The 16381-nt window shown below is 48.2% G+C and overlaps 1 protein-coding gene across 3 annotated transcripts in view; it reads left to right on the forward strand.

Annotated features, from left to right (window-relative positions):
* The window catches only part of EPHA8 (EPH receptor A8), a 137636-nt gene that overhangs the window by 78475 nt on the left and 42780 nt on the right, over positions 1-16381 (forward strand). For 2 of the 3 annotated variants that reach the window (XM_048824902.2, XM_048824903.2), the window contains exon 4: positions 15982-16137. The exons of the other annotated variant lie outside the window; for it this stretch is intronic. In XM_048824902.2, coding sequence (XP_048680859.2) covers positions 15982-16137 — 156 coding nt within the window. The remainder of the gene's footprint in view (positions 1-15981; positions 16138-16381) is intronic. 3 annotated transcript variants of the gene reach the window in all.

Below are 16381 nucleotides of genomic sequence, written 5' to 3' on the forward strand. Positions count from 1 at the left end.
TCTGATGCGGTTAGTTACCACCCATTATTATGTACACGTTGGTTCGATCAAAACATTTCTATCCGTCACACTCTCATCCTGACCTTATCTTTAGGAGGGGTCAGTTGTGTTCTCATTATCTTTGGCGGGGGGCTTGTACCATACTTGATATCGGGGTGTTCTGGTACTGCCCTTCTGGAATGTGCTTGTGTGAGTGTCCTGTACCTAGCACTTCTCAGGAGCGTGTGTGTTTTTGCAATACCAGCCCTGTTCTTGCCAGGTTCTGTGAGCCTGCTCACAGCTTATCTCTTGCTAACTTTGCTTTATATTAGCAAGGCTTTACCACTACTTTAGTTCAGGCCTCAGGCCTCACACCGGGCCTCTGATACAAGGCCTTGTCTCAGGCTCCCTTTCTACTACATGTGACTCGAAAGCTTGTCTCTCTCACCAACAGAAGCGATCACCTCACCCACCTTGTCTCACTAATATCCTGGGACTGACATGGCTACAACACCGCATACACTAATGTATGTGAGCATATGCAATGTTCTCTCCAGTTTGTCAAAGGCCTGCGGCATATCCAGCTCAGTCCATCCCACCTCAGTCTATGACAAGTTGCCCCCTTTATGGTGCCACCGGATGTACTGGGATACCACTGAGCCCGCCTGTTCTGCCAGCCTCGGTCCCCTTTTACCCTGTCTTGCTGAGCTAGGCTCTTAAGCCTCCTCTAGGACACACACACAGAGGGCCACACCCAGGTGCAGAAAGACAGACACAGACACTGAGATCAGCTCTGGGAAGACTCAGCTTAAGGGACTTGCCTCAGCACTCAGGTGTCCACCTCCCTTGAAGTGCAGACCCAAAGGTATGTTATGAAATCTGCCTCCTCCCTCAATGTGGAGGAGTGTATGCACAACCTCTTACACCCCCACCCCCCGCCCCATTATGAATTGGACAAACTGGGTTTCAGAATAAACAAAAACAAGTTTGCTAGAAAGAATAGATTTTAAGTGATTATAAGAGATAGCAAACAGAACAAAGCAGATTACTGAGCAAATAAAACAAAACATGCAAACTGAGTTTGATTCACTAAAGAAACAGGTGACAAATGCATCTGATGAAGTGAGCTGTAGCTCACGAAAGCTTATGCTCAAATAAATTTGTTAGTCTCTAAGGTGCCACAAGTCCTCCTTTTCTTTTTTTAGGTGACAAAATGTAATTTCTCACCCCAAAAGTTGAATTAAGCAGGATGCAGAGTTTCTGTAGCTCAGAGTTCCAGTTATTTCTTCTTACAGACTGGACCTTCTGGCCTTTCCCTTCAGGTTAGTTCCTTTGTCCCTTCAGGTTCTTTCAGCAGTCCTTCTTCTTGGGTAGGCAATTGAGGAGAGTCATATTTGCCTTCCTACCCACCCCTAAATAAGATTTACATAAGATCGGAAACTTTTGTTTCCCAAACTTGACACACACACCCTCTCCTTTTAGTGGAAAGTTACAAGAAGTCCAAGATAATGGTGACAAGACCACCTGACCTAGTACTGTCACAGTTATGGCCCAGGATGCTTCCCAGGAAGGAGAGAGATTAGTATCTCCACAGTCTTGTTTTTTCTTTCTAATGGCCCATCAAATCTGATGGCCTGTTGTCTGGTGGGTGTTTTTCAAATACACACCCAGTTGTAATTGTTACATAGTCCATATTCCTATCTTTAGACACAGAAATGATACATGCATACAAACTGGATAATCACATTCAGTAAATCATAACCTTTTCAATGACATGACCCATCTTGCATAAAACATATCTTAGTTATGTCATATCCATATCATAAGCATATTTCCATAAAGAATATGGAATGTAACATCACACAATCCACTTCTCGCAGCAAGATAATTATCATAGCCTCTCAGCCCAGGCTGCATTGGTTTCTATTACAGCAGGCCTGATCCCAATCCAAGCTTTTCATTGGCTTATGTTGTCTCTTGCTCGTATGGGTGCTGGTGCCTAGCAAAATGCTTCTTCCATTCAGTCCCAACCTCCACTGTGCATGAGGTCCCACTGCCACACAAGGGGTCAGACCCAAAGGTGAGCTGATCAGTATGCATGGACGTGGGCTCACTCCACCATTCATGTGATTCCTTCTGTGTGGCTACACCATGGTGAATTTGGCCCAGAGAGTGGGTGGAAGGAGATGGGGCCAGTGACGGGGCCCATGGGGAGCATGGGGATGGAAGGTTATTCAAGTTGTTGGATAGACTGAAGCTTGGAAAGGGGGGTGTGAGGGACAGTGGAAAGGTTGAAGCTACAAGAGGCAGCCGTGGCATGACCCCGGGAGTTGGCAGGAGGGCTGGAGAGAGGATAGGTGGGATTTAAGAGTAACAAGAAGGGGTTCTTCAGGTATGTTGGCAACAAGAAGAAAGCCAAGGAAAGTATGGGCCCCTTACTGAATGAGGGAGGCAACCTAGTGACAGAGGATGTGGAAAAAGCTAATGTACTCAATGCTTTTTTTGCCTCTGTCTTCACTAACAAGGTCAGCTCCCAGACTGCTGCGTTGGGCATCACAACATGGGGAGTAGATGGCCAGCCCTCTATGGAGAAAGAGGTGGTTAGGGACTATTTAGAAAAGCTGGACACGCACAAGTCTATGGGGCTGGACGAGTTGCATCCGAGAGTGCTAAAGGAATTGGCGGCTGTGATTGCAGAGCCATTGGCCATTATCTTTGAAAACTCGTGGCAAACGGGGGAAGTCCCAGATGACTGGAAAAAGGCTAACGTAGTGCCAATCTTTAAAAAAGGGAAGAAGGAGGATCCTGGGAACTACAGGCCAGTCAGCCTCACCTCAGTCCCCGGAAAAATCATGGAGCAGGTCCTCAAAGAATCAATCCTGAAGCACTTACATGAGAGGAAAGTGATCAGGAACAGTCAGCATGGATTCACCAAGGGAAGGTCATGCCTGACTAAACTAATCGCCTTCTATGATGAGATTACTGGTTCTGTGGATGAAGGGAAAGCAGTGGATGTATTGTTTCTTGACTTTAGCAAAGCTTTTGACACGGTCTCCCACAGTATTCTTGTCAGCAAGTTAAAGAAGTATGGGCTGGATGAATGCACTATAAGGCGGGTAGAAAGTTGGCTAGATTGTCGGGCTCAACGGGTAGTGATCAACGGCTCCATGTCTAGTTGGCAGCCGGCGTCAAGTGGAGAGCCCCAGGGGTCGGTCCTGGGGCCGGTTTTGTTCAATATCTTCCTAAATGATCTGGAGGATGGTGTGGATTGCACTCTCAGCAAATTTGCGGATGATACTAAGCTAGGAGGAGTGGTAGATACGCTGGACGGCAGGGATAGGATACAGAGGGACCTAGACAAATTGGAGGATTGGGCCAAAAGAAATCTGATGAGGTTCAATAAGGATAAGTGCAGGGTCCTGCACTTAGGACGGAAGAACCCAATGCACCGCTACAGACTAGGGACTGAATGGCTAGGCAGCAGTTCTGCGGAAAAGGACCTAGGGGTGACAGTGGACGAGATGCTGGATATGAGTCAGCAGTGTGCCCTAGTTGCCAAGAAGGCCAATGGCATTTTGGGATGTATAAGTAGGGGCATAGCGAGCAGATCAAGGGACGTGATCGTTCCCCTCTATTCAACATTGGTAAGGCCTCATCTGGAGTACTGTGTCCAGTTTTGGGCCCCACACTACAAGAAGGATGTGGATAAATTGGAGAGAGTCCAGCGAAGGGCAACAAAAATGATTAGGGGTCTGGAACACATGACTTCTGAGGAGAGGCTGAGGGAACTGGGATTGTTTAGTCTGCAGAAGAGTAGAATGAGGGGGGATTTGACAGCTGCTTTCAACTACCTGAGAGGTGGTTCCAGAGAGGATGGTTCTAAACTATTCTCAGTGGTAGAAGAGGACAGGACAAGGAGTAATGGTCTCAAGTTGCAGTGGGGGAGGTTTAGGTTGGATATTAGGAAAAACTTTTTCACTAGGAGGGTGGTGAAATACTGGAATGCGTTACCTAGGGAGGCGGTAGAATCTCCTTCCCTAGAAGTTTTTAAGGTCAGGCTTGACAAAGCCCTGGCTGGGATGATTTAATTGGGGATTGGTCCTGCTTTGAGCAGGGGGTTGGACTAGATGACCTCCTGAGGTCCCTTCCAACCCTGATATTCTATGATTCTATGATTTAGAAATGTTACAGAGGGGGAAGCAACAGGATTTGCTGCAAGGCTGGATGGGGAGAGAGAAGAAACGGGAAGGGTCCCAGACATTTTAATTAATGCCTTGGATAACAGAAAGAAAAGGAGTACTTGTGGCACCTTAGCGACTAACCAATTTATTTGAGCATGAGCTTTCATGAGCTACAGCTCACTTCACTTCACTTCTGATGAAGTGAGCTGTAGCTCACGAAAGCTCATGCTCAAATAAATTGGTTAGTCTCTAAGGTGCCACAAGTACTCCTTTTCTTTTTGCGAATACAGACTAACACGGCTGTTCCTCTGAAACCTTGGATAACAGAGAGGACAGTATGTTTATAAAACTTGGAGATGACACCAAGCTTGGCATGGTTACAGAAACTCTGGAGGACAGGATTAGAATTCAAAACAGCCTTGATAAATTGGAGAATTGGTCTGAATTCAACAAGATGAAATTCAGTAAAGACAAGTGCACTGTACTTCACCTGGGAAGGAAAAATCAAATGCACAGCTACAAAAATGGGGAATAACTGGCAAGGCAGACTGCTGCAGAAAAGGATAGAGGGGTTATAGTGGATCGTAAATGGAATGTGAATGAACAAGGTGATGCAGGTGTGAAAAAGGTGAAGCTCATGTTGGGGGTGTATTAACAAGAGTGTCCTACATAAGACCTACAGGAGGTCACTGTCCTGCTCTACTCGACTCTGGCGAGGCTTCAGCTGAAGTATTGTGTCCACTTCTGAGGGCCTCCCTTTAGGAAAGATGTGGACAAATTGGAGAGAGTCCAGAGTTGAGCAACAAGAATGATCAAAGATTTAGAAAACCTGATCTATGAGAAAAGGTTAAAAATGTGGGCATGTTTAGTCTTGAGAAAAGAAGACTGAGGTGGGACCTAGTAACAGTCTTCACCTGTTAAGGGCTGTTATAAAGAGGTGTGTAATCAATTGTTCTCAATGTCCACTGAAGGCAGGACAAGAAGCAATCAGCTTAATCTGCAGCAATGGAGATTTAGGTTAGATACTAGGAAAAAACTTTCCAACTATAATCATACAGGTGATTAAGCACTGGAATACGTTGTGGAATCCCCAGCCTTGTTTTAAGAACAAGTTGGACAACACCTGCCGAGGATGGTCTAGATTTACTTAGTTCTATATCAGTGTGTGTATGTGGGGGCAGGCTGGACTAGATGACCTCTTGAGGTCCCTTTCACCCCTACCTTTGTATAATTCTGTAATCCTAGGTCATAAACTGGAGAGATAGCAGGAGTTGGGAGCTGACAAAAGAGATGGAAAAGGAGGCAGGGAAGGGTTGAGATGAAGTTTATATCTTGCCATGTTTCATTTAAGGAGCATTGGCAGATCCCCGCAGAGATATCAGTGGGAAAGGACAAGCAGGGGCCTGGGCAGAGCAGGAGAGGATAGTGGTGTACATTTGTGAGGGGATAAGAGACTGTCAATGCAGATGGGGTCACAGGAGCAAGAGCAAAGGGAAGTAAAGAGAGCACCAAAGACAGCTGTCATGGGAAGGAGGAGAAAGACTCACTGAAGGTAGTGCTGAAGGCGCTGTTAGCAAGCTGGGAGCTGAATCAGGGAATGGCAGCATCATGGACATCCACGCAAGAGATAAGTGAGAGCTTGATAGGGTCAAAGGCAGAAGGGATCAAGGAGAACAAATATGGAGACCAGGCTCTCAGGCTGGGCCAGGAAGGGGCCAGTTTTGTGGGTAGTTTCAATGGAGTGGAGAGTGTGTATTATCAATCCCATGGGCCATATCCTGGGCCCTTCCAATGCATCTGTGCCAGCCTCATTGTGAGGCACATCCAGTGCCTCCTGGACAGACCAGGTGCAGAGAGTGAAACCAGTGAAGGGTGCATATGGCCTGCCCCTTTGCAGGCACATCCCATGTGCCCCATGCAAGTCCTCCCAGGGCCCAGCCCTGAACATAAGAACATAAGAATGGCCATACTGGGTCAGACCAAAGGTCCATCCAGCCCAGTATCCTGTCTACCGACAGTGGCCAATGCCAGGTGCCCCAGAGGGAGTGAACCTAACAGGTAATGATCTAGTGATTTCTCTCCTGCCATCCATCTCCACCCTCTGACAAACAGAGGTTAGGGACACCATTCTTTACCCATCCTGGCTCATAGCCATTAATGGACTTAAAGTCCATTAATTTATCCAGTTCTCTTTTAAACCCTGTTATAGTCCTAGCCTTCACAACCTCCTCAGGCAAGAAGTTTCACAGGTTGACTGTGTGCTGTGTGAGGAAGAGCTTCCTTTCATTTGTTTTAAACCTGATACCCATTAATTTCATTTGGTGGCCCCTAGTTCTTATATTATGGAACAAGTAATTAACTTTTCCTTATTCACTTTCTCCACACTTTCTCATGATTTTATAGACCTCTATCATATCCCCCCTTAGTCTCCTCTTTTCCAAGCTGAAAAGTCCTGGCCTCTTTAATCTCTCTTCATATGGGACCCCTTCCAAACCCCTAATCATTTTAGGTGCCCTTTTCTGAACCTTTTCTAATGCCAGTATATCTTTTTTGAGATGAGGGGACCACATCTGTACCCAGTATTCAAGATGTGGGCGTACCATGGATTTATATAAGGGCAATAAGATATTCTCTGTCTTATTCTCTATCCTTTTTTTAACGATTCCTAACATCCCATTTGCTTTTTTGAAACTGCCGCTGCACACTGTGTGGATGTCTTCAGGGAACTATCCACGATGATGCCAAGATCTGTCTCCTGATTAGTTGTTGCTAAATTAGCCCCCATCATACTGTATGTATAGTTGGGGTTATTTTTTCCAATGTGCATTACTTTACATTTATCCACATTAAATTTCATTTGCCATTTTGTTGCCCAATCACTTAGTTTTGTGAGATCTTTTTTGGAGTTCTTCATAGTCTGCTTTGGTCTTAACTATCTTGAGCAGTTTAGTATCAGCTGCAAACTTTGCCGCCTCACTGTTTACCCCTTTCTCCAGATCATTTATGAATAAGTTGACTACGATTGGTCCTAGGACTGACCCTTGGGGAACACCACTAGTTACCCCTCTCCATTCTGAAAATTTACCATTTGTTCCTACCCTTTGTTCCCTGTCTTTTAACCAGTTCTCAATCCATGAAAGGATCTTCCGTCTTATCCCACGACACCTTAATTTACGTAAGAGCCTTTGGTGAGGGACCTTGTCAAAGGCTTTCTGTAAATCTAAGTACACTATGTCCACTGGATCCCCCTTGTCCACATGTTTGTTGACCCCCTCAAAGAACTCTATTAGATTAGTAAGACTAGTACGACGCGATCTCCCTTTACAGAAACCATGTTGACTTTTACGCAACAATTTATGTTCTTCTATGTGTCTGACAATGGAGGACAGGCTCCCTCCATTGACATGGCCTTCCAGCCACTGGCTGGGCATGCTGAAAACTTCCTACAAGCGGACACAGCCAGTGTGTCCAGGACAGGGCCCATCTGGGACACCTAGTGAGCCTCTTCCTTTCCAGGGGTGTTTGTCTCTGTACAGGGAGCGCTAAGGTGTGGAGTTTTGAGGCTGTTTAGAAGAGAACTTGGAGGGAGTGATTGATGATAATGAATTCACAGCTGTTATGGCCATGGAATCATTAGCAGTGAAACCTGCCTCTCACCCTGACATTGCCCAAGGTGACTCAAACTCATATCAGCAAGGCCCCTCAGCTCTCAGAAGTAGTCAGGCTGGTATCCTGCCACGCCCTGGCAGTGTAGGGTCAGGAGTTGAGCTTTGGGTCTGCACAGGAGTTGGGCTTTGGGTGTGCTTGAAAGTGAATGTCCCATGCAGTGTCCCATTGCATCCCCAGCAAGAAGGGAAGGAAGGGCAGCTTCACTGCCTGACACATTGAATTGGAAAGACACAAAAAGCTCGTCCATCTCCATCACTGGCATGGGGATGGTTCTGGCACCATCTCCATCACTAGTGGAGAGGGGTGTTTGTACCATCTTCTGAGTTAGTATAGGGGTTGTTCTGGAGCCATTTGCATTGCTGACAGGGAGTGGTTTGCTCCTTCTCCAGTGCTGGTGTGGGCTGGGTTTCACCATCTGTATCACCAGAAGAGTTTCCTGCTTTGAAGGAAGTGGCAATGGCTGTCTTGGCCTGAAGCAATGGCGATGGTCAGCTGTGTTTGTTTGAAGGAGTGGTGATAGATATGTTGGGTTGAAGTAGTCACAATGTTTGGTTGTAAAAACAACGCGTAGTCCTTGTGGCACTTAGACACGAACACATTTATCTGGGCATAAGCTTTCATGGGCTAAATCCACTTCATCAGGTGTATGGAGTGGAAAATACAGTAGCAGGTATAAATACACAGTACATGAAAAGATGGGAGTTGCCTTACCAAGTAGGGGGTCAGTGCTAATGAGACAATTCAATTAACAGTAGAATACCAAGGGAGAAAAAATTACTTTTGTAGTGGTCATGAGGGTGGCCCATTTCAAACAGTTGACAAGAAGGTGTGAGTAACAGTACGGGGAAATTAGTTTTTGTCATGATCCATCCACTCCCAGTCTTTATTCAGGCCTAATTTGATGGTGTCCAGTTTGCAAATTAATTCCAGTTCTGCAGTTTCTTATTGGAGTCTGTTTATGAAGTTTTTGTTGTTGAAAAATTGCTACTTTTAAGTCTGTTATTGAGTGACCAGGGAGATTGAAGTGTTCCCCTACTGATTTTTGAATGTTCTAATTCCTGATGTCAGATTTGCGTCCATTTATTCTTTTGCGTAGAGACTGTCTGGTTTGGCCAATGTACATGGCAGAGGGGCATTGCTGGCACATGATCGCATATATCACATTGGTAGATGTATAGGTGAACAAGCCCCTGATGGTGTGGCTGATGTGGTTAGGTCCTATGATGGTGTTCCTTGAATAGATATGCGGACAGAGTTGGCACCAGGCTTTGTTGCAGGGTTTGGTCCCTGGGTTAGTGTTTTTGTTGTGTGGTGTGTGGTTGCTGGTGAGTATTTGCTTCAGTTTGGGAGGCTGTCTGTAAGTGAGGACTGGCCTGTCTCCCAAGATCTGTGAGAGTGAGGGATCGTCCTTCAGGATAGGTTGTAGATCCTTGATGATGCACTGGAGAAGTTTTAGTTGGGGGCTGTAGGTGATGGCTAGTGGCGTTCTGTTACTTTCTTTGTTGGGCCAGTCTTGTAGTAGGTGACTTTTGGGTACCCTTCTGGCTCTGTCAATCTGTTTCTTCACTTTACCAGGTGGGTATTGTAGTTGTAAGAATGTTTGATAGAGATCTTGTAGGTGTTTGTCTCTGTCTGAGGGATTGGAGCAAATGTGGTTGTATCTTTGAGCTTGGCTGTAGACAATGGATCATGTGATGTGGTCTGGATGAAAGCTGGAGACATGTAGGTAAGTATAGTGGTCAGTAGGTTTCCGGCACAGGATGGTGTTTATTTGACCATCACTTATTAGCACTGTAGTGTCTAGGAAGTGGATCTCTTGTGTGGACTGGTTCAGGTTGAGGCTGGATGTTTGGTTGTGTTACTTTGAGGGAGTCCTGATGGTTGTGTAGAGTTGAAGGAATGGCAGAAGTTGTTTTCATTTGAAGGAGTGGCGATGGCGGGGGTGTCAGGTTTAGGGAAGTGGCAAAGGCTGAGGGTGTCGGGTTGAGGGAAGTGGCGACGGCTGGCGGTTTCGGGTTGAGGGAAGTGACGACGGCTGGCGGTGGCGGGTTGAGGGAGTAGTGACAGATGGCTGTGGCAGATGGAAGGTGTGGTGATTAAAGTGGCCATGCCACATGAGGGAGTCACAGAGACATTTATCCTTGTGGATCTGAATAATGGTGACTCTCCAGGCCAAGAGGTATTGAGAGAAGGCTCTGCAGATTGGGTGTGCTGTGCCAAAAGCTTTGTCAACCCAGGATCTGTGTAGCTTTGAGGATATGGGGAAGGGTGACAGGCAGGTATGTTGTGTAGGAAAAGCGACAGGAGGCCATACTGGCTTGAAGAAGCTGCATGGATTTGAAGGTGCGATGGGGGATGGCAGCTTGGGTCTGAGGAAGCAGTAAGATGCGGGTGTGCAGGTGAGAGGAATAGAGGGCAGTGGCCATGAGGATGCCGTGGGGTGAGGCCTGGGGCAAGTACTGGCTGTGCGGGCTATGGAAGCAGTGACGGGTGCTTACGTAGGTGTGAGGGGGCAGTGACAAGTGGCTATGCAGGGCTGCTTAGCGCTGACACATGGTCTTGTGGGCCCAATTTGGAGATGGCAGGTAGTCATGTGAGTCTGTGGGAGGGGCTGTAGGCAGCTGTGCAGGTCCAAGGAGCAGCCACTGGTGTCTGTGCTTGTCTGTGGGAATGTGGGCTAGAGGGGGAATTCACAGGGTGCTGCAAAGTTGCAGTTACTAGCAGCTGTGTGCATTGGCAGATGTAGTGACAGTCAGCTCTCTAGACCTGAGGGAGCAGTAAGAGTTGACTTCATGGGTTGGAGGGAGCAGGAGAAACCATCTTTGTGGGTGTGGGAGAGCAGCCAGCTTCATGGGGCACAAATTAACACTGAATTATTGGAGTTGCACACAGGCAACACCAACGAACTCAACAAAGCCATGTCACTCAGGACACCATAGAATCATAGAATCATAGAATCATAGAATATAAGGGTTGGAAGGGACCCCAGAAGGTCATCTAGTCCAACCCCCTGCTCAAAGCAGGACCAATTCCCAGTTAAATCATCCCAGCCAGGGCTTTGTCAAGCCTGACCTTAAAAACCTCTAAGGAAGGAGATTCTACCACCTCCCTAGGTAACGCATTCCAGTGTTTCACCACCCTCTTAGTGAAAAAGTTTTTCCTAATATCCAATGCCCCATCTAACACAAGTTTCTTCCTAATGCTCCATGTCCCTTTCCCAACAACCTCACGTGGCTCAAGCATGGAGCGTTTGCATTTGGAGAGGGGGTTCATTGCTGCCTTTGATCAGCGTTGGGTTCTCTGGGTCCTATGAGAGCTTGTTCCATTGCCATATCCCTGCCACCATGTTCGAGCAGCTTCTGAGATGCAGAAGACAAGAAGATTGGCAGCTGAGCTCTGTTGTCTACGTGGCTCATTTCCATGTCAGTCTGTCACGTACACACATACCAAGGGGCATTTCTCATGACTATTGGGTTTCTGCATGACCAACGAATGGAACAATCCTGAGTCCCAGCTCCCGGTGCTGAGCGCAAGAGGGCTACCCAGCATCACTGCTACTCCTGGATGTACCCCCCACTCCTGCCTTCATGCTCCTGAGGAGAACAGACAAGAGAAGGACCCCAGCCAGGAACTCCAAGCAGGCTGCACTTCCATCTCCCGCCACTCCCAAAGCTGCCTTTCCTTCTCCAAATCGCTTCCCTAGGCAGAGTACTAGGCCCCGTCAACACCAACTTGGACATGCAGGGTGGCTGATCCTTGGCTATCATTTCCTTGACAGGTTCATCTATCATTTCTGCTACCCTGCCAACTTATTAGCAGATGTTATTCTGTTCCCAGAGGATAAGTGGGAGGTAAACAAATGGCCCAAACTACAGATGGCTTGGCAGAGCCTGCCCCACACTCTCTCTTATTGATACAAGACTGCCAGCTCCCGAGACCTCCCAGTACAGGCAGCAGCTGCCAGGAGGCGTCAGGAGCTGGGATGTGGAGAGGGGGAGCTGCAGCACCAGGCTGGGATGTGTGGATGGTCTGTGCCGGAAGCAGAGCCACTGATTCCAATCACTGTGGTGGGAGGCACGGAGCAGAAATCATGTGATGTTGGCATCATTATGCCCAAGTGGCATTAAAATGGCAGGTTATGGGTTTAGAAGCAAGTGTATATTTCATGCAAGTGTATGTGCTTTGAGAGCCTGAGGCAGAAGTGCTTTGGGTTAGAGATTTCCTATTCACACCCTGATGGTTGTCATGCATATGTGCTCCATGCGTGTGTATGCGTGTGTGTAGAGGAGGAAGTGGACCCACATAACCATTCCTTACTATAGTCCCCAGTGCTCTAATTAACCCTGATCACCGTGATCCTCCCAGGTCCTGCACTGACTTTGTGGCACTGCCTCTTAGCTAGAGCTGGGCTTGTAATTCACAACGCCTTTTTGGATGAATATTTCTGCTTTAGGAGCGGACTGTGATTTTCCCAGAGTTGGGCTACACAATCATCTCACTGGAGGTCCATCTGTGGGGAGGGATGGGTACATTGGGATGGAACAGCATCTCCTTTGCAATCCCATTCTGTGAGTGGCAGAAAGCTAGAATTCAAGCTCTTTTGACCAGATTGGACGGATAGGTCACATGATGTCCCCACTCCCCATTCGGATGAACAAACGTCTCAGCATGAGGGTGCCCAACAGAACTTGACATTGGCTTGCCATGAATATTCAGTAAGTTACTGGAGACCTGCCATTTCTCACCCTAGGAAGGGAGCAGAATGTGATCGTTTAAGGATTCTAATGACTATCCACTGAAAATATTTGGCAGTGTACCCCGAGCTCTGCTCATGGTAGCCCCAGGTCATCGGACTCTATGGATATATGGAAACTCAGGGAATTCAACCCAAGTCCCCATACCAAGGACCTAAGGAACTCACTTTCTCCTCCTGTGGCAGTTCAGATCAGTGGAACCAGCTAGGCTGCCAAGCCCCAGTTTAGACCCAAGCTTGCTGGTCTCCAGACTAGGATACACTGCCAGGCCTGCCTGTGAGCCCAGGAAGGGGTGAGCTGACATGGTTTATGTGGGAGGAGATATTCTGGGAGGGGTGACGGAGCAGACAGGAGTGTTTTGTGACTGCTGATCCATGCTGCCATGTGCATGTTCTTTGCGTACAGCTGTCTGTCAGCACACCTTGTGCAGCATTGTTGTACATCAAAATAAATCCCCATGGCATCCTGGATACTCCCCAGAGGGCTCTCCCGAGATGGAAATGTCCAGGAGCACTGTATAGAGCTGGATAATTTTGTTATAGGTTGTTCTGGACCATTCTGTGGAATTCTACTCCTGCTACAGGGTGGGTTAAATAACCTAGAGACTATCTCATTCTTTATTTCATTCTGTAGGTGTAGGTTATTTCATTCTGTAGGTGTTAGTCTGTGGGGCTTGTTAAATTATTTTACCCAATGGCAGTTCCCTGCTGGTTTGTTCTTCTCACCACTAATCATTGAGTGTCTGTTCTCCCACACTCTATTGGCCTGCGTTTCCTAGCAGGACCAGAGCTGTGGGAGTGGGACATCCCAATAGGTATGGTAACATGCTTTTGATCGAATAGGTGCCAACTCCAGGACACAGTCATTATCTACCCGGTCTCCCAAAATGCAGATATGGGAGGACTATGTAGCCCACAGAACAATCCATATGTTCTAGTACATGGACTCCTGCTCTAGCATAGCCTGTTTCAGACACTGTCTCACATGCCTGCCACAGAAGCCATCTTGCATGTGGACACACACACACACACCCACACACACACACACACACACCCCATGGCCCTGGAACAGGAACTGTCCAGTACACATGTCCTGGCTCCATCAGAGACTTGACCAAGATCCCCTGGTCTGCTCCGCGGACTTTATGCATCCTAGTGATGACAGATCCGCATGGATCTGGCTGAATGTCTGACCTGTGTCATAGCCAAGACACCATTGCACATTCACACCAGCTCTGGCCCATTGCTGTGTTTCATGTGGAGCATGTATAAACAGTGGTAATTTAGCATAATTTTCTCCTTGACTACATCTAAAATAAATGTGAATCATTGCCACAGGTAATTAACATTTCTTTACAACATTAAATTCTAAACGATTACAACTCCTGCTCAATGAAAATTTGTCATGCTTTGTGTTCCCATTTTTCCTGGCCAACTGTCTCTCCAGAGCTGATAAATGGGAGCAGCATGCAGTGACAAATTGGCTCTGACTTCACCACCCCTAATTTGGGGGATCAGCTCCAGCTCCTTGGTCAGAAAGCACAAATCCAGAGGACGAGCAACCTCACAAACACTGCACACACGAGCCCTGCCAGCTCGGGGCATAAGTGAGTGCATCTCCCACAGCTGGGGAGTGGAGCTGGAAGGAAGGTGCATACTGGCCTCTGCATTGTGCAAACAGGCACAGAGAGGTGACGGCCAAAGGCCAGACATAGGTGCCTGGAACAACATGGCCAGGCTCTGATGTTAAGAAATCATGAGTCAAAATCCACAGGATTGGCTCAAGAATCACTAGATTTATGAAGAGAAGAAGTGTTAGTTCTTTGCCTTCTGGGGAGTGTGCGCAGGTCACGCTTTCCGTCTTCTCCCTACCACCAGCAGGGCTGGAAACGTTCTTTTGTGAAATAAAAGCTCAGATTCTCATGCACCGCCATGTTTCAAGGAAAACGACAGATGTCACCAGACTCACAATGAGATTGCCAGAGTTGGCAATGTTGCCCAAGCCAAGCCCTATGGGCACGTAACTGATGTGCCTCAAGCTGGGCACCAAAAAATGAAGGCATCCAAATTAGGGTCTGAGTAACTTGCTTCGGGTCACACAGGGTATCTGGCGGAGCTGGGATAAGACCCTAATTCTCCTGGCCAGAGCTCTCATTGTGCTACCTGGCAGGCTTCCTAGCACACTGAAGCCCAGTCAGGCTTGCTGTCCCATACTCGTCAGGGCAGGAAGCAGCAGCTGAGGCAGGGTGGGGAGTGGTGGAGGAGGAGGGAGAAGACCCTTCTCTGGCAGATTCGGGCCCTTGCTGCCCTCTCCATGTCTCTGAGGGGTTGCTCAGGAGAAGCTGACTGTAGCTTTGCGAAGAGGGAGAGCTGCTGGGAGGACATGCATCACAGCAGGAGAGAAGGGACTAGAAGTGGCCCTGAGCTACTGTGCTCTTCCGCTCCCTCCTTCCCTCTCCCCGCCTCACCTGTTACCCCAAAACTACTGTCAGCTTCTCCTGGGCAATTCTGCTCCTTCCCACACAGGCCTATCTGCCCTTGGTGAGAAGGAGAAGGGAATTAGGCATCAGGAGCCAAAGCTCTCAGCTATCCCTCCACCTTGCCTTGCAGGGCTGACACAGCCCGGGGTATACAACTCAGCTGCACCCCACTGAAAACATTGTCCTGCATTTAATCGACAAGGAAAATCTCCATGTGCCAGGTGTAGCAGCCTGCCTGGAACTTGGAGGGAGGAGCCCAGCTTGCAGAAGGGCAGAGTTTGGAGGAGGCCCCAGGAGGTCACTCTGTGTGCACATGGCTGGAATGTCAGCTGCACTGGTTGCACTTCTGGAAATGGTTCTCTTAATAGTTTAATTTTGTTTTACAAGCATGGAGGCCTCTCATATTATTACCCAGCACTGGTACATGAACCATATGGGGAGGCCTGAAGGGGATGCTATGGCAGGGAATAGCAGAGTCCTGGACAGGCCATGCCTCCTCCTCTAGCAGGGAATTAATTATCCCCCCTCACCTTGCCTGGGTGTCTTGCCTACTTTGTGCTGCTGCTCGGCCCACTCCCCTGCCTTGTGCTGGGAAGCACCAGCTGGTGGATGGTGCTAGGAGGCCACTGTAGGCAGCAGCAGGGCAGAACCAGTCTGGAGCCTGGGTCAGTTTCATGCAGAGGTATATGGGGACCCTAAAGCCCCCTGCCACTGGTCTCTCCGGGGCTTCTAGAAAGGACAGGGAAGAGCTAGTGAGCTGGGAGGTCCCTTTGGAGGGGCAGGAGCGAAGCTCTCTCATGGAGCAAGTATCTCCTTTAGGGACATTGAGCTCAGTGTGTAGATATGGGATTTACCAAGCCAGTGGATGAGTCTGTGCTGGGTGCTGCCTTCTGACTGCATCCTTCCCCCTCTCCTCTAGCCTGTGAGCTGGGATTTTACAAGTCAGCCCCTGGTGACCAACTGTGTGCAAAGTGCCCCCTGCACAGCTACTCAGAGAGCCGGGCTGCACAGGTGTGCCGCTGTGACAGCAGCTACTACCGGGCAGCACAAGATCCCCCATCTGCAGCCTGCACGCGTAAGTACCTGCCCATCTGCCTAAGACTGCCCACCCCAGCCTGCCCACCCACTTTCCACAGCACACAGGGAACAGAACCCAAATCAGCCTGACTACAGCAGCAGAGGGAGATTCCCATGCAAGTGGGAAGGGCCAGAAGGTCGGTGAGGGAATATCTGTCTGTGGGACGAGAGGGAACCCTGACACTACATGGGTGAATGTGTTAGAAACATTAGGCTGGAGACCTGGCCCCAATGGAGTCAAT

This window comes from Caretta caretta, chromosome 18 (genome assembly GCF_965140235.1).
Source record: "Caretta caretta isolate rCarCar2 chromosome 18, rCarCar1.hap1, whole genome shotgun sequence".
NCBI classification, from domain to species: domain Eukaryota; kingdom Metazoa; phylum Chordata; order Testudines; family Cheloniidae; genus Caretta; species Caretta caretta.